Here is a 19,231-nt window from a genome sequence, read left to right as displayed (position 1 = left end):
GGACAGTCAATGCCCTGGTCCTGCTGGCCACACTATTGCTGATACAGGCCAGGATGCCATTGGCCTTTTTAGCCACCTGGTCATATGCTGGCTCATGGCCAGCCAGCTGTCAACCAGCAGCCAAAAATCCTTTTCTGCTGGGCAGCTTTCCAGCCACTGTTCCCCCAACCTGTAGCACTGCCTGGGGTTGTTGTGACCCAAGTGCAGGACCAGCACTTGGCCTTGTTTAACCTCATACCACTGATCTCAGCCCACGGATCCAGCCTGTCCAGATCCCTCTGCAGAGCTCTGTTACCCTTCAGCAGATCAGCACTCCTGCCCAACTTGGTGCTGTCTGTAATCTGTCTGAGAGTGCACTTGATCCCCTCATCCAGGTCGTTGCAGGACTGACCCAATACTGAACCCTGGAGAACACCACTCATTACCGGCTGGATTTGACTTCCTTCATGACCACTCTCTGGGCCTGGTCATGCAGCCTGTTATTTACCAGTGATGAGTGCACCCGTCCAAGCCATAGGCTGCCCGTTTTTCCAGGAAAATGCTGTCAGATGCAGTACCAAACGCTTTAGTAAACTCCAGGCTGATTCTACACATTCATAGGATGTTACCACTCTCATTCATGATATGTTAAAGCAGTCTAGACAGCACTGCTAATGAGGTTAGAGAGAAAAGGAGGCTGTCAAATCCTCACTACATCTTTTAGGTTCTGCAAAACTGGTCATAAAACTGGTGATCCTTTTGGCTGCAAAATCTTGTGTGTTTTGTTTTTTCATGAATGTTAAGTAAGGTTGCTGCCCATTTTCCTTATTTCCTGATTTTCAATATATTTTGGGCTGTTGTGTGGCTTCCTGTTGGATAAAAGGCAGAAGACTGTCACATGCAATGTAATGTTATTCCAAGAGGAGGAGAAGGAAGAGCACAGGCCATGTGCATTCTCCTATTATCACAGTGCAATCTTACACTGATGAATCATACGCCCCATGGTCTAGTTATAAATAACATCCTTGGTGTTAATTAGTTTTGTTGCTGTCAATAATGTCCCTGGTTATCTATACAGGCTGTTCTTTAATTGTTGCTTCTGGTACTTTTGCACATTTCTATCCACACTTCATTAAATCAAATCTTAATATTTGCACTACAATATTTATATAATGACATTATTGCAGTGTAGCGGTGACCTAAGTGACCTTTACAAGTAGATTCATCAATGTTAAAGCTCATTTTAGGCAATTTTCAAAAATTTGAAGTGTAAGGTAAAAGATGTAGATTTAGAATCAATCTTATTGTTGTTCTTTTTTTTACTTACTTAAATGCCCAAACCAAATCTTTTCAGCGGTGACTTTGCCTTTCTCATGGTTAAGAGTGAGAACCAGTGTATGAGGAGAAATATTTTAACAAGCTCATGATAAAGTAATGTAAACTCTATGGTCATTAAATAGCTTATTAGATTGACTTAAACTGCTGACATTGTAGCCTCTATTCCTAGCTTACTGCCTAAAAGATGGTAGCTTTCAGCTATGTATCTTTTTGTCTGTTTATTTCTATATAGTTCTTAATTTTCCTTATTGCACTAGCTACAGGTTTCTAGTATTTTCAAAAACCATTTATTGCAAGGTCAAATCTCATTAAACAAAATGAGGAATAAAGAATTTAAACATCAGTCTCCTCCTCCACATTCTTTTAGCTAACTGGCTAATGCCACGGATCAGAAAGCTGGCTGCAGAAAGTCACAGAGAAACACTCCCCATGATAGCAATTACAGTATTACAAATGTTTCCATTTTTGGTAGTTGCTTGGAGTGTCACCTATAACAAATATGGTATGTGCTATGATTGCATAGAAATTACTTCAGGTAATGAAGTTGTAAACAGTTGTGAGCTGTTTTTGGAATATTATTAATTGGGAAATTATTAATTATAATTTTGGAAAATTATTTGGAAAATCATTATCTATTTTAGAGCCCCACAAGACATTTAGCATATGCTTAATAAGAAAAACATATGTGAATTGTCAGGTATTTCAAAGTTTTCTGTAGTATTTAATTTTTGTATGTTCACAAATGGCTAACTTGGGAAATGTTGTATTATTAATACATGCTGATTTGATATTTAACTGGATTACTTTGGGTATTACCCCCATTTGGAAGTTACTGTGAGCACTGAAGTTCTTTGGCACTAAAAATGAGCCTTTCACTAAAAGTTCCTGGCATTGCAGCTCAGAACATTGGCCTGAACATTGACTGTGGCATTTGACTGTGAACATGCAAAGCTTCTTTGGGAATAGTAAAAGAATAAGAATTTGCACTAAAGTGCCAATTACTTCCTGTGTTAGATCCTTCTGGGGTTTTTAGTATCTTTGGTTCTTTGCTTATAGTGCCAATTGTGAACACTTGGAGGTCGTCTTCTGTGGCTAGCACAGGTCTTTCCCACGAGAACTTCTTCTGTGTTTTATAAACAAAGATAAAGTTTGGATGTTGTTGAAACAGTGTCTCGAGATTTGGACAGTTCAGGCCTGGCCAGTCAGGACTAGGGGGAGGTTTCTCACTGACCAATCTGGGTGACCTCTGAAAAGCCTATATAGGTTGGAGTCAAAATAGTAAATCTCTCTTTTCTATGCTAGGCTGAGAATCCGGGTTTTTCTTCTCTGCTAGCGGCTCAACAGCGACAATCTTCCTTGTATCTGAAAGCAAGATTGGGCTGGAAAGTGACAAGGCAGGTCCTGCTTGTTACTTGCTCAGTGTAACTAAATTAAATTTGAGTATGTGCTAAAGCAGTAGGCTTGTGTGGGGCCAGACTGCTCAGTAGCTCTCAGGTCTGTATCATAATTCAGAAAATACATTCTGTACTTGTTACCAGAGTTCCTGTTTCTCGGGTTTCTTAAGCACATGTTGGATGATACAGCATTGAATCTTGAATATGGTTTTCTCATTTTTCTGCTGATGATCTTGCCCTTTGTTTTGTTTTGGTTTTGTTTGTTGGGGGATTTTTTCCTAATCCAGATTGTCCTAGTTATTTTACTCTAAATTAGTGATAAGTATTCTTTTTTTCTCTTAGGATTTGCTCTCTTAGGGATTGGGGATTTTTTTCTAGAATGAATAAGATAGAGATGAAGGAAAAAAACCTGTAAACCTGTATAAAGTATATAAATTACTGTAAATGTAAACCCTTAATAAATTAAAAAAATATAAATGACATTCAGTGTCAACAGACTAAATGAAAATTTACTTTAATAGAAACCATTTAAATATAGAGAAGGAATTTAGAGGATTTGATAAATATTGCGAATCTTTCTTAGGTTTGTAACAATTCTGAATTATTTTTTAAAAGCTTTGAGTTGTATCACATCCTTTTGCAGTTGATACACTCTGCACTGAGAAGCTGCACACACGTTTTTCACAAGTAAATCTTTTGGATTTCCTTCACATCCCTATGTTTGGTAGTTGCTTGGTTGAGTTTTCTAGGCCAGAAAGCTTTATCTTCACCATTTTTGCTGTCCGTTTTTTTAATGTTAGAAGTTCATGTCAAGCTATGTACAGTTTATCACCTCCTGCAGGAAGATGTCCTTCTTCAAATCCACACTTCAGAATAACACTGATTTTTATTTGCTAGCAAGGGAGGGGGTTCCTAATTTTACTTGGCAATAGATTTCTCTGTTAGTAATTGGGTGGATTTGAAGCCACTTATAAATTTTTTCTCTATTATTTGCACTGCTAAGATGTATTTACTGTTTGCCAGGAGAAGGACAAAAGCTAATAAATTGTTGATTGTTTTGGGTATTGGTACTTTTGGATCTTCTAGCTTTCTGAGCATTAGAAGGACCTTAACTGCCACTGGAAGGCATTGCTATTCCAGGGCTTTGCTCCCACACTCACCACTGAGGGATTTGATTTAAGTACTGTGCCATTCAGACTTCTTTGTTAGAGCAACACAGCAAGTAGCAGGCCTAACATTTGCTTTTTAAAATCCACAATTTGTCACCATGCAAAAAGAACTTCTTAAATGTAATGTGGAAACTATCTTCAGCAAGGATTTTGCTAAACTGCTTATACTATGAATTGCCTTATTATACAATACAGATTACATAAAACTCTATAAGTTAGGGGTAAAGATGACGTATGTCTTCATTCCCAAATACAGCATTTAGTATCATTTTCCAGTGCCTCTTGTCTTGCACTTATCTATGAGTTTTCATGTTAAGAGGATTTATTCATCTACCTAGAGCACAGTGTTCACTTTTGTGCACAGACAAATACATACTTCTTTATGTTCTATCCAAGACAACAGAAAGAACTGTATTGATGCTAAGATTTCAGTCTTCTCTTGGGTCTCTACCAGAGTAAATAGGTTTCTTCTATTTGTTTCTTTCCCCTAAAGGAAGCTGGGAAAATTAGAAGGGGAGGAGGGCTTCCTCTAGGTTTTAAATTCCCTTCTAACTTCTCTTATCTTTCTCCTTACTTATTCATATTTCTTCAACTTCATAATAGACTTTAGCTTCCGAAATTCAAATCTTATTGTTCTCTGTGTCAGCTACATACGCAGGAACACTGAGTGCATAACTTGCATGTTTATACGGAATTAATGTCTTTATAGACTAACAGATATGAAATACCACAGATGGAATGGGGATGGAACTGTGCAATAGCATCTAACCACAGAATCTGAAACTGCTGAGACTACTTCCAATGCTACTTCAGTTTGAGATTTAATACACTGGTGTCTGTAATAACAAAAATAGACATTTTAAACAAGAAATATCAGAAAACTTTTACTGCTTAGAACGGAAAAAGTCAGGCCAGAGGAATCGGTAATGAAATTTGAGGTTCCCATTGCAAAAAAAAAAAAAAAAAAGGTAGGATCTGTATATTTTGGATTTCCATAATTTTAAAAAATATGTTGACTCAGTTTATCTTCACAGTGCTTTCAATAACATTGGTCAAGCCTTATCGACTTGAACAAGGACGTACACCAAGTTTACACGAAAGTATACAAAATTTTAAAATACTGTGATTTGCTGAGTTAAGATTTTGCAAGAGCTAAATCCCTACAGTAATAACATTCTCTTCAGTTAGTAATACTGTAAATCCTCTAAATGTAGTTCTGGTGTTTAGAGTGTTCATCCCTACTGTCAAAATGGTGTCTTTAAATAAGCAGGTTTTGCAGTTAGGCTGTTTCAGATTTGTGGTTCACTTGCTGAAAAAAACTGCCTGGTTATTTATTTCGTTTGTTAGGGTTCTTTTCTAAAATTTAAGACCCGCAAAACTTTAAAGGTACACAAAACTTGGCATTCTGAGACTCACTGTCAAGTGGTGTACAAAGATGTAGATTTTATTTACCTTCTTTTCACTTCTTCCAAGAGGCAAGCATTAATACAAATATTTAATTAACAAAGTTTTTCTTTATTCATGCGTATGAGAGTGTTTATAACATTCACTCAACTATGCAACAGAATTGTACATTACATAGGAATCAACATACAAAAAGAGTGGTGATTAAATTTTTATGCTATATGGTATAATAAAGGAATCTAGAAAGAATGAAGTGTGATTGAAATATTAATATATAGAATGACCAGTGGTCAGGAAACATAGCTAAAAGCTATCAGTGTAAACATTTGCCTCAGAGTTAAGTGTGTTGTGATTAAGCAAACCATTTTCCCAAGGAAATTGATATAATGCCTTCCCAATTCCTTGAACTAGCAAAAAAGAAAAAAATCTTTAAGAAGCTGATTTTTTTTCCTCAAGTTCTTTTTTTCCCCAAACAGCTGAGAAAGCACAAGCAGGTTTTCTATACAGAGACTGCCCAGAGAAAATATACCTTTTTCCACAGAAACTGTAGAACTGTGTATTCACAATGGTGACTTCACAGAAATGTATTACATGTTATCTAATATGCCTGTTTGCTAATTTAAGAATTTGTGTTTAAAAGACTTTGTATGACAAGAACGGTAATTTGTACCAAAAAAAAGTCAGATGTAAATACCTTATAATTATGTATGTTCAGCATAGGACTAGAAAGTTTAGGAAATCCTGGATGTACTATTTATTGTCACAGTCTGATATTGTGACTCTGTCTGTACCCCTGAGGTTTGAGTCCCTCATTTGATTTACCTGTGACAACATGAAAAATTTGTTTCCTTACACTCACCAAAGTCTTCATGGTAAAAATTGCCAGAGAAGCATTAAGTATTCAGTCCTCCCGTATTTACATTGCTCTGTCTTTCACTCCCGTGGGACAATAGATGGCAGCATACCTGTATTTGGGCAGTCTTCTTTGTACATACAGTGCTCACAGGAGGCACTCCTAAGTGGTAACCTGGAAGACAGTTTGAGCAGCAACTGGACTTTCTTGAAAGCCTTCTTTTTCAGAGGAAAAAAAAAGTCAACGTCATTCAAGTTGGCCAAAGCATAAACATATGCATTTTAAAACTTCCTAAATTTAGCCTATGATTCAAGGATATACACATGTGTTTGCATATGCACACATAAAATATATGTGACCTTTTCTTTTTAAAACATACAATCAGATTACAATGCATTGCCAATTAAAAAAAAAAAGAGTTTCCTGGATGAGTGTAAGTAGCAGTAAAATCCATCTGTTGGAGCTGACAGAGTGGTGCACTTCAGGGAAAAATATGACCAAACATTTGAGAATTTGCTTAAAATAGAATACTTAGAGAGATGGTTGAAGTCCTCCTTTCATATTCCACTGTCTGCTGGGTTGGATGGGTCCCTTACCATAGAAGTGGCTGTATACTAATGGTGTGTGCCAGTGAGAACTAATTGTGTGTGCAGGGAGGAATGCAGTCCTCAGCCACCGGGGTAAAGGCATAGATAACAGAACTTTAAGTAATAATTGCATAGAGGGTGGAGAATAGAGGCTTGGTAAAAGACTTGGGAGGAGTCTGCCAACAGCAAAAAACACCATACATTAATATAATGGTGCCTAAAATTAAATTTGGACAAAAACTGAATCTCTGCAGCTGAGGGAGGTATTCATTTTTCTAGAGGCCCAGAAAGCATTTGGCAGGCTGAGTGTTCTTAGCTGGACCACAGTTAATTATGGGAAATACCAGCTGCTGCAAGAAGGAATTCTGATTGTGGCCTCTTGCTACAGCTCTATACCACTTAATGAATCAATGGAAATTATTAGAGTAAGCCTATTATGGATAAAAATCACTGCTGCAAAGGAATTTTCTCTTTTTTCTTGTTTTAAGGTTACTGGAGAAAGGTAAAATCTTAAGTATCACTTCTGATTGAAAGACTCTACTTTTTATGCACTTGGTGTAAGGGGCTAATGTGCATTGGCACAGTAGCCACTAAGGCTGTGTTTACCCAATGTCAAAAAGTTTATCAAATCAGCTTGTGGAGCTTCTTTAGTGTAGTTTTATATGTCACGGCCACCTCTGAAATCTGTATGTGTAATGAGCACGTTTAGGATGACCAGTAAGAGTGCCTTGGCAGAGGTGAAGACTCAAGCATCTTATACACAATCTGTGTCTGTGTATGGGGGAGAGACAAGCAGCCCACTTTTTTCTATGGTGGATCTAACCCACAAAATTTAAGGACAAAAATATCTTTTCTGAGTGAAAACAAAGTTTTTACCCCCTTTATACCCTTCTGTTTTGTTTTAAACAAACAGGAGAACTGTAAGTGCACATGTTGGTAGCGTGTGCCAGGGTTTCAAAAAGATACAGAACTTTCTGTATGCATGGATTATGTGCAGATGCCTAGAATTATTTAATTTAATTTCATGTTACTTGGGCCTTCCAGCAGAGTCTGCTTTAAAGGATGACTTCACTGAACGGCTGACTAATCTGGATGTGGCAAACAGAGATGAAGATAAGTGGGTTCTGGATTGCAGACTGGGGCACTCAAACACATTTCCTCATTCAAATGAGAAAGAGAAGATCAACAGAAATGTGTTGCATCTAAGCCTGGAACTGAATGTGAGTAGGACGGTATTCATCCTATACTGGATTTCAAAAAGCATTTATTATATACCCTTACATTTTTGGTATGCATTTATTTTGGATCTGTCTAAAACCATGTTCCAAAATATCTGACAAACTGCAAAGTTTTGGATGGGATAGAGTTTTCCAGATGGTCTGTGAGTCCATATGTCTTTGTGCAGCTGAGAGCAACACATACAGAAAATTTTCAAAATTGTATAAATAGATTAAGATGCATGATGTGCCATTTCTGAAATCTCGATGGGTGTTTAGTTTAAAATAGTTGCTTCCTGGAAATGCATTGCAGGAGTAGGATGCATATGTGCAGCTGTGCACGTGTATGTGGTTGTTCTCTCATGCATGTACACAGCCTGAGCACTGGGAGCCATGCTGCTGCTTCTCAGAGTTTTGGAGAAGCTGAACTGTCACTGGAGTCAGACTGGCCATGACTTTGACAGGCCAAGTTTCTAAACTTCCTGGAGTGTAAAACATGGAAGCTTCAGAGGGCGACCTGAGTTAATCACAGTGTCAGACACTGGCCAGCTTAATGTAGCTGGAAATACTTACATACTCCCAGGGTGAGTAGTAAGCAGCCTACAAAGACATGTTTTGGCAGTAGTTTTCAAATTGGAGGGAGAAGGGAACATAATGTATAAGAAGAGGAAAGAAACACGGGAAGGATTGAATGGTTGAAAGAAATTGCTTTAAAGACTAGATTACATAACACAGTTTGTGCAAAGAAACACTACAATTTGTGTAAGAGTGACATCTATTGGTGGAAATACAAGAATTCACTTAGAAGTACATTTAAAATGCTTTTTAATGTTTACAATCACTATTGTATACTCTTGAGCTTGTTATAAAATCGACTTCTCGTCCTAAATTTCTTTTCTTAAAATAATTATTTAGAATATTCTTGTACCACCGTGATGCTACAGGTTTATCCTTGTAGTAAATTGTTGAGATGAAAACAAATAACTGGACTGAGAAGAACTGGGATATAGCTGTTGTCACTGCTAGAAATACATGCTACAACAGGAAGTATGTAGTCCGTGAGGATACTTTGTCTGCATTTACGAAGTCCTTGTATAAAGCAGGAGGACTGCTTTATACAAGGACTTACAAGTATAAGTCTTATATATTAACTTACAAGTTAAAGGCCATTTAAGAACATTTTGAGTAAAATCAGAGATACCTGAGATTAGTAAGCAATTTGTATCCATCTTTCTTACTTTTTTAAAGAAACAGTTTATGTCTAAAATCTAATTAATTACATTATAAAAAATGGAATCCTTTCAGTTTCTTGTAGTTAACAAGGAGGAATATTTATTCCATTTTTTTTAATGTTAAGAAAAAAGTCTTAGTTTCTATTAAAAAAGGCTGCTCAGCATGGGCTGATGGAGTGCTAGGGACCCACCAAAACACTTTATCCTGCAGCTCATTCCCTGTGACTCTCTTTCGGAACAGAGCCCTGGGTTGAATTACAAAGCCCTTGTATCTCCAAGACTATTTTTCTTCTTCAAGATGAGTCCATGGGATTGAAGGGGGAGTTGCCAAAAGAATGATAGTGAGAAGGCTGCTGCAGCTGTTGCTGCCACCAGAATCTGTTTGGACTGCAGCCCTGCTAGAAGAAGCCTGTGAGAAAGATAGTGGCCAAAACCAGGCTGACGAGAGTTGCTCTGGTGACAGCAACCTTTGGGTGTTCCCTTCCTCTTAAGGGTGGGACATCAAACCCAGATATTGTCTTCCCTGAGCAGTCATCAGACTGGACAGCAAGACAGCTGTGGTAAAAAAGGAGCCAGTGTCTGGAGAGCAATTCTGAAGTTAAGATCATGTTCCCAGGAAACAGCATCTAAAATGGACTAATTTGTTTGCTCACAGCTGCACGACAACCAGTCGTTATCTATGGCCCTTTTCTGCTGTTAGAAGAAAAGGTTTAGCCTGACTGATAAAAAGTTTGGCACTATTGTTTTAAAATGCACTTATATTCATAATAATAACAATATGAAAAAAGAAGCTATTTATTGAATAACTCTGCTATCTCTGGACTAGGAGCACCGTAACATTAATGTATAATTGTTATATGTGTGTATATATAGATAGACTAGTGTTTGCTTATGGAATCATAAAATGGTTTGAGTTGGAAGGGACATTACAAATCATCTAGTTACAACTCCCCTGCCATGGGCATGGACACCTTTTACTAGAGCAGGTTGCACAGGGCCCCATCCAACCTGATCTTGAACACTTCCAGGGATGGGGCATGCAGATGTTCTCTGAACAGCCTGTTCCAGTGCCTCACCACCTCAGAAGCAAAGAATTTCTTCCAACTATCTAATCTAAACCTACTCTCTCTCAATTTGAAGCAATTTTCCCTTGTCCTAGCAATACAGGCACTTATAAAAGTCCCTCTCCAGCTTTTTTTGTAGCTCCATTTAGGTACTGGAAAGTGCTGTGAGGTCTTCTTGGAGCCTTCTCTTCTCCAGGCTGAGCAACCTCAATTCTCTCAGCCTGTCTTCATAGGAGAGGTGCTCCATCCTTCTGGTCATCTTCATGGCCCTCCTCTGGAGAACCTCCAACAGGTCCATATCCTTCCTGTGCTGGGACCCCAGAGCTGATGCAGCACTGCAGGTGGGATCTCACCAGAGCAGAGCAGAGGGGCAGAATCACCTCCCTCTCCCTGCTGCCCATGCTGCTTTGGATGCAGCCCAGGACACAACTGGCTCTCTGGGCTGGGAGTGCACATGGCTGGGTCATGTCCAGCCTCTCACCCACCAGCACCCCCAAGTCCCTCTCAGAATGGCTGCTCTTGATCTGTTCATCCCCAACCTGTGTTGATACCAGAGTTGCCCTGAACCAGGTGTAGCACCTTCCCCTTGCTCTTCTTAAACCTCATGAGATCCCTCACACCTCTCCAGCTTGTTCATTATGTTACAGAAAAGATGTTTCTATGCTTCTATTAGTTGGAAGAAGGTAACATAGATGAGAGAGAGAGTGAATGAATACTGTTCTGACAGGAATTTTAAATGCACAATCTACAGCAGAAGCATTAAAAAAGATCCTTTGTTAGATATTAAATCTTAGGCATGGAGAAGATACAGAGATACTGAAGGTAATGAAACAAAGTAGAAACGAAACTCCACACCCTATTTTTTATACAGCATTTAATCTTAGTTTTAAAAAAGCACATAAGTGAGATGTGAGAATGCAGCTAAAATTACAATTAATAGCTGGTGATTACTTAAGGAATTAGGGTAAATTAATGTAACTATGTGGATTTTATTTTATAAACCTTTTTGTTTAAGCTACTATATCATACTGTAGATGGGCAGCAAAAGGCCTGTTGAAATGAAAAGAAGATGTAAAGAGCAACCTAGCAAAGGAAAAAGATTAAAAATTCATCTCCATTCTTTGTAACACTAAGTGCCAGCCTTTGTGCACAAAGACCTTACTTGGTTTACTTACACAGTTTATAGTGATTCTCTGTTCCCTGTCTTTGTTACTTGTATGTCTGCTTATATTAAACAGATCAGCTAGTACATCTTTCTACAAGTTATGCCTCAGAACTATGATTGCTTTTTCATGTGATGGGGTTTACTGGCTAATATTTCATACATTTATTGACACAGTATGCAGTATGCACTCCTTCACAATAGTAAACTGAGTTTCTTAATGCACTGTCTGCTTTTATAATCATATAGCTATTACTGTGTTCTTTCAAATTCTCTGAAGTAGTCCATATCTCAATGTCAATCAGAATTTAGATGAAGATGTTAAAAAACACTTTGCATTTATACAGCTGCATTTATACAGATACACCAAATGTGTCTGGTGTCCATACATTCTGCTAACATCATGTATTGCTGAATTCTAATAAGAATTATAATGTCTGTGTTTCTGTTGTTACATCTAAAATTAATTACATAAATTCAAAGCAGTTATGTTGGTGATACCCAGATCCCTCAAAACTGAGGAAAGCTGCTCACATAATGGTCTAAGTGAGGTAACAAGGCTAAGAATAATGATGAAAATCAAGGCCTTATATGTTTTCTTCCATCTTCCCTGCCTTTCCTATTTTAGAGCATTTAAAGAGTTAAAATACTAAGTATAAAATGAGGTAATCGGCAGGCGAGACAAACAGGAGAGCAGGGGAATGCTAGGACCATTATCAATCTGCACAGTGAAAGTTAGACTGAGGACAGGGCAGAGGGCAGACTGTGTCAGCTGAACTTTAGATCAGTTCAAGCCATCCAAGCCTGCTGCTTCACATGGCTCTTCTGAAGCCTGACACAATTGGTGCATATTTGATTCTATGATTATTTTCAAGAAATTATGCAAACTTTTTTATATTTGAGGTTCTTTATTTTGGAAAAGCAGTAGAACATTTGTTTTCAGTTTAGCAACCTTGCTGTTTTGTAGAATGTGTCTTTCTGTCCTGTTCATGTTTATCTAGTTCGTTATTGCAGTGATCTGAAAAGGCAATCTGAATAGATATGGGGTCAGGAAGTCTTGAGCCCTGCCAAATGATAGTGATAGAAATTAGATGACCTTATTCTGGCTTAATGTGTGTTTTCTTCAAAGCTAGTTTTAAAACCTACTTCAGGTGAGCTCTTAGACACCTCAAGAACAGAGCTAGAGTGAGTTAAAGGTGTGACTTCTGTCTGTGATGAAATGTAGGTCAGAAAGGGTGTGGATTATTAAATGTGCTTTAAACAGTAAGGAATGGTTGTCTTTTTGTATAATTAGTGCATTCACTGCCTTGAAAGTTGCTATGACAGGTTTTAAGGGTTTTTCTGAGGCACCAGAGAGTTGTCAGTTTTATTTAGTAAAGAGGTTTATAACATAATCATAACTGATTTTTTGTAGAGATTTTGAGGTTGTTCCTTTAGAAGCAGTGTTACAGCGTGTTCAGAGAGACTTTCTTTATGAGTTAGATCCACCCAGCATTAAAACACTTCTGCCAACAAACTGGTTCCATCTCATTTTACATCTCAAAGATGAACTCTTTTTTATATAAAAATATTAAGGGCACATATTGATGTATGTCTCTTACCCAGAAATGCTGTACTGAGTACATAACCAATACGTATTTCATTATCAGCCATTCAGCCCCTCAACAAAGGCCTCTCCACTGGGCTGTTTATCAGAATGTGAGAAGCGGGTCCTTTCAAAAGCCTTATTTCGGCTGGGAATTTATGGACTATGTGGTGAATTTGAGAGACTGGCTGACTCATTCATGACATTCAGTTTTTGATCATTTCTCTGGGCATATATATAGAGACGAGTTTCCTTTTTCATCCTAGAGCTGAAAAAGCTTGAAAGTTTCTCCACACTAGTTCCTAGAATTTACTACAAAAAGAGGTACATATAAAGCAGTATTTTCTGCAGGCTTGTGAGAGTACCTCTGGTTTTATAGGGTATATTTCTGCTTCTGGAGTTGTAATTATTCACTGTTCAACTCTGGGATTTCTAGCACCTCAATATACTGTATAACTTTAGCCTGACCCTCAAAGCATCATCCTTTTCACTACTAATTTGATCCTGGTCTCCTAAATTTTGTTGGGATGTTGTTTAGATGTAAAGTATGAGATTCCTGTTTTAAGTCCACTTTTAAACTAAACTTTTCATAAGTCCATTAAAATCTTAAATAGCTATATAGTGGCTGTAATCACTAACCTTATATTCATAGGCTTGTTACAGTGTGGTGACCCTTGTTTATTACAGGGAAATGTGGGTTGTTGTTAATATAAACAGATAAATAAATATTTTGGCATAATCTGAATCAGTATGTTTAGTTTAAAAGGTATCATGAAGTTGTTCATATAGGTATATTTTTGTTAGTGACTAAAAAAACTATTCTTGAAAATATGATTTAATGTTTATCCATCCTAAGTTAACCAAATCCCAGATAAATAGGCCCATAAATAAACGAGCCTGACATAACCATCCAATTTATCAGAACAATGAGCAATTAATCATGTGGTTGAACATAAAAATTGATGTAAACTTAAACGTAGAAAACTTTGGTTCAGTATTGTCACTTTGCCCCATTAATTTTGCCATAAAATGGAATTTAGAATTGCTGTAGATTTGCCTTCAAGAAATTCTGTCATGCTAGAAATTACCAGTGCTGAGATAGCTTCCTTCCACCTGTTTTATAAATCCTGGTATTATAAGAGTAGGTTGGCATAGGGAGTGATAAGGACTCTGTGTCTCTTTCTTTATGTAGAGCTTCCTTTTGTGATATTAATCTATATTAAGCCTAGAAGACAAGGGGAGCCATGACCCGTCAGTTGTTTCTGACCTTGCCACCCGATGATTAAGCATAGCGGAGAAGCAAGTCTGCAGCTTGCCCAGGCAGTAGGGCAGAAGACATTGCTTTATGTTAAATCACAGATAAAGATGGGAATGATTGTAATGCCCTTCATCTATAGGTATGCACACAACCCCGTAATTGAAAAGGTGTCAGTAAGCTTCATCTAAGCCCTTAGTATTACAGTCTGATTTTCAGGAAACTTTGTTCCTGCAGGAGGCACCAATGACTTTTGCTGTTGACCTTATGATCTTTTATAATATATTGAAAAGGTAAACAAGTGCTTTTTGTACACTCTACATTTTTAAACATTAAACCAAAAGCTAAACATGTTGGGATTCTTTGTTGTTGCTTATTTCTGTAATGCCTGTCTTTTCAGTAGATGTTTTTTGGTAATCAAATGCAGCAAGGTGATGTACAGCTGATTTCCCTGTGAAGGAAAAACAGCTTTCCCCATGTTGCTTGCTTAAGATTACTCATCACAGCTAAACAGCTGACTGTAGAATGAACCTTTAACTTGGGTGCAGAAAAAAGAATGGTATCCTTGAATTTCTAAGGTACACTTGTGGAAATTGGACTAAACAATTTTTTAAAGGCCCAGGAAATAGAAGAATATAAAATCCTGCAGGTTTGCCATCTCTGTGGTAAAAAAAAAGAAAAAAAAAAGAAAAAAAGCAGCAAAAGTGGAGAGTTGTGATGGAAATCTGACCCAAATGTTATTGTATTTCTGAGTATCAATAGTGCTTAAGAGTATTTTGTACTTTCTCCATATGTATTGATAAAAAAATACACAGTATCTCTGGTATGTTCTGTTAAGTTAGATAGTCTTGTAGATTTCCTTTAAGTGTTTTTGTCCGTATTAAGTAAACAAATCTCACACATCTAGCAGTATAGTCTGTGAAAATCAGCACAAAACATGTCAGCAGAGACTGTTGTGGTTCGGAAGGAGGCAGGGCTGGTGCTGTTGAGATGGCCAAGGCTGTCCGATGTCTAAACAGTTAATTTGCCCTCCCGGGCGCTGCCCGCTCTCCCTTCGCCCAGCGCTGCCGGGCCCTGGGCGCGGCCGGAGTCTCTGATAAGTACCTGTGTGCACCTCTCCGCAGGAGCTCTGCACAGCAAGGACAGTGGTAATATGAAACCAGTCTCGTTGGTTTTTGTTCATGGCCCTGGAGGCTGAAATCTGCATTCCAGATGAAACCTGCAGCAAATCGGAAGAGAGCGTCTTTTTTTCCTGCTTTGCTCGGCTTCAAGGGCGCTCACCCGAGTTGGCTCTGCCCGGCCGGGCACCGGGGGCTCTGCAAGGGCTTCAGGAGGGAGCACAGGAAACTTCAGAGTCCTTGCGTCTTGGGTTTCCATTAGACTTTCTTCGGTGATTATGGATTCACAAAAGAAGTTCTTTATCCGAGTGGAAAGACTATGCAAAAGAATCCGTGAGGAATTTTCTGCTGAGAGCCACCCAGCGCTGGCGCACCGGGACAAGGAAGTAGGGAGCAGCCGCGGCGCTCTCGGCCCGGCGGGGCGGCTGCTGTAGCTGCCGGGCGCTGCGGGCTCGGCGCGCCGGGAGCCGGGGAGCCCTGGGCGACCATCGGCCGAGGCTTCAGCCGAGGTTGGTGCTGTGGCAAACCCCCCCGTGCGAGGGAACGAGTTCCGGACGCTGCCGAGAACTTTTACGGTGGGTCCCGTAGCTGCTCCCGCGGCGGAGGTGGGAGCCCCGACGGCGGCAGGAGCGGCGGGCCGGCCCGGCCGGGAGGGCGGGGGGCTGGCGGCCTGCTCGGGCCGGGCCGGGCCGGGCCGCCTGTTGCAGCGCCGGCAGCCTGAATGCACGCAGGGAGTGCTGGCTCAGCAGTCAGCAGCGCTGCTGCAAGCCAGCCTACTCCGTACTTCACGCAACATGGAAGAACATAATGGGATGCCTGACTGTAGGGAGCTTTCAGACCTGAAGAATGGAGCAGAAAGCGACCCTGACCCTCTCACTACATTTTCTGTGAAAACACTGTTGGGATTTACCACTAAGTTTGAATCTACAGCTGCCGAAGAAGAAACAGTGCTTAAAGCGTTTCAACCTTTGCACAGCAGTATAAATACTCATGCTAACACCTGGCATGAGAGGAATGATAATGGTTGTAATGAGGACTCAGAAAATCAGCACAGCATGAATAGTACCAGTGGCCAAGCTGACCCAATGTCTGGCCGGCAAGCAGGCCTGGAGCTGGAGTTAGCTGACCAAAACGAATTACTTCTTCAGCATTTGGGGTTTGTACAGACTTCTTTGTCTGAATCAGACAATGATGACAAGGATGCTATTCTTGTACAAGGTACTTTGGTTCATACAACAAGTGACACGGAATCGGACACGGAGAATAAGGACGTAGACACCAATGAGAACAATGCAAGCAAATATGGGCTAAAAAATGCTGCTTTGTCTGCTGAGGCCTTGGACAATAGCAGTCAAAATAAGGAAGAGTCAGAATCAGAAGGGCACAGCACCAGTGATGACACTGTGGATACAGAAGTCATTGAGTTACACCCACCATTCTCTAAGCAGTTCCCAAAAGAGCTGGACGATCTTCTGGAGTATGACTCCAATGGAACAGACAAAATGTTAATGGATGAGCAATTCACTCGTTTGCTTGCTACAGGGGAATGCCCTCAAGAACTTTCAGATGAAGAGCAAAGACCTTCAGTTGATAATATATCACTCCAAAAACCAGCATTGGCTGAGAAGACTTTCCAGCTGCCTGCTTTCTTTAGTGGACTACGTGTGAGGAAAAAGGGACTAACCACAGAAGATGGGGAAACTGTTACAGAAATTAAACCAAAGGAGAATGATTTAGCTCTGCTTAAATTACGACAGCCTGTTAAGAAATCCAGTATTGCATCAGGTTTGACCATTAAAAAAAAATCATCTGAACCTAAAGCCAATCACACTTTCCTAGAACAACTCTCGCACTTGTTAAACATAGACGTCTCCAAGAATGAAGATAGGACTGAGGACTCTGGTGAGGGATCTGGGGAGACCGAGGACAGTGATGAAGCTCAAGAGAACAAAGCCTCCAGCAAAAGAGAACCACGATTTCCCTTTGAGGAGATAAAATCAAGCCCTGCTGAATCTGCACTGGATGCCTTTAAAGCTTTATTCACACGACCTCCCAAGAAAGAAACAACTGCAGATACTTCAGAGCTGGAAGCCCTTAAACGCAAAATGAGAAATGAAAAAGAGTCCTTGAAAGCTGTATTTGAAAGGTCAAAATCAAAACCTGGGGATGGACCATCAGACAAATCTGTAGGTTGAATTACTTTTTCTTCCTAAGATCTGGAAGTAGGTGGATAAAAAAATAATTTGTTGTTTCCTATTCTTGGTGGGGACTTAAAATGTCAGAATTGCCCTCTTCTCTTGGCAGTCTCAAATTTTAGACTCCCAGCTGAAGAAATCTTGGGGCTAATTTGTCAAGTTTTTTGATCATCTGCAGCTGTAGCAGAATTCGGCTACAAGTGATGGTTACAGTAAAAGCCTTTCAGTTAGAAGTTCCTGATTTTGAAAGATCTTTACGTAACAGTTCTCTCATGTGTTAATTATGCCTTTAAATCAGTTTGATGCTGCAGATATTTACTGTAATATTATTTAATGGTTTCTCAATCTCACTCTGTTTTTTTCATTGAGTATTTTATTTTAAAAAGTAATATTTCATTTTACTTGTAGGAATATTTTTATGATAAGAGCTGATACGATAAGTTGTGGGTGATTTTCAGCTCAGGTTTTCAAGACATAGAATGCGAAGTAATTTTATTTTTCCTGTTTACATGCATATATCTGGCTTTTCAAATATTGATAAGCATTTAACCTTATCCAAGTATAACTCAGTGATTTCAATTAGACAATTCAAGTTTTTGATTAATATACGTGTTTGCAAGGTTAATGCTCTTAGGCATATGGAGGTGTAGTTAGTACATTTTTAAGAAAAGAAAATCAGTGCAAAGTTTTCATACAGTCATAAATTACTTTGAATGTGATTTGAACTCTTTAATTAAATGAGTAACCTTTGGGTTGGCATTCCCCCAACCCAAAATTCCTACAGCCACATCTTTGGCAGATGTAATCTGCCCAGGAGACTGTTGCTGGCTGAATGGGGAGTTACCTGAATTATTCAATTTTCAGGATTGGATCTTAAACCTGAAGCTACTTAAATTAATTTATTGTGTTAGTTGTACTCTCTTTAAAATTTTTTTCTTACATTATATAAAATACATGTAAAAAATCTTGGCCAACACTTGGGTAGACTGATAATACCAGTGTGTAGTAAATTACCTATGGGGAGGAGACAAGAGGTATTCATTGGCTGTGGCATGTACAGCAATTGCAGTCTGTGTGTGCCCTTCCCATTCCTGGCTTGCTCCTTCCTGCTTACACCAGTCGCTGTGCTGGCGTCAGTGTTCATGTGGCTCACAGCAAACCTATTTGGGAAGCTGTCATCACACACAGTGAGGGAGGAGGCACAAGAGTCAGCAGGTGTGGCTTTTGTAAATGTCTGCTTAATGTCCGGTCTAGTGAAAATCTGTATTTTCTCAGGGCAAAGCCAGAGTCCAAGGGTCTTGCCTTTCCTTTCCCTTGCTCCCATGGGCCATTTATGGGGCCATTTCCATATAGGGTTTTACTGTTGGTGCAGTTGTGACTATGCAATTACTTGCAGTAACATGTTGTAAATCAGATTACAGAAATATTGGAGATGTAAAAAACCACTAAAAAATACCCCTCTAAAAGAATGCTTGTTTAGTGGGTCATTCCCCCTTTACCCCTTCCCCATTTAAAGAGGTATTTTAGCGTTCCAGTTGACAGTGCAGTCCCATTAACAGCTGCAGCGTTACTTTGATGTGGCAGTATTACCTGGTATGTGAACTGAGCAATCTGCTGGGGGTGGGGCAGGAATTTCTTAGACTAGCTCTGCTCCCAGGAAATTATATTGTCAAATGATA

The 19,231-nt window shown here is 39.2% G+C and overlaps 1 protein-coding gene across 6 annotated transcripts in view; it reads left to right on the top strand.

Moving 5' to 3' along the window:
- Nucleotides 1-19,231, top strand: part of FMN1 (formin 1) — a 186,119-nt gene that overhangs the window by 34,988 nt on the left and 131,900 nt on the right. For 3 of the 6 annotated variants that reach the window (XR_014852599.1, XM_085062047.1, XM_085062046.1), the window contains exon 3: nucleotides 7,769-7,944. The exons of 1 other annotated variant lie outside the window; for it this stretch is intronic. Coding sequence is in view for 4 of the 5 variants with exons in the window: in XM_085062047.1 (XP_084918173.1) it covers nucleotides 7,769-7,944 (176 nt within the window). In the remaining variant the exon portion in view is untranslated. Of the gene's footprint in view, nucleotides 1-7,768; nucleotides 7,945-16,083; nucleotides 17,544-19,231 lie in introns of those variants that run through there. 2 more of the 6 variants (XM_085062048.1, XM_085062050.1) reach the window with 2 other exon arrangements.

The sequence above is a fragment of the Lichenostomus cassidix genome, chromosome 5 (assembly GCF_008360975.1).
Source record: "Lichenostomus cassidix isolate B80296 chromosome 5, HeHo_3.0, whole genome shotgun sequence".
NCBI classification, from domain to species: Eukaryota; Metazoa; Chordata; class Aves; order Passeriformes; family Meliphagidae; genus Lichenostomus; species Lichenostomus cassidix.
The sequence above is the reverse complement of the archived record's forward strand: the minus strand, read 5'-3'. Positions and strand labels throughout refer to the sequence as shown.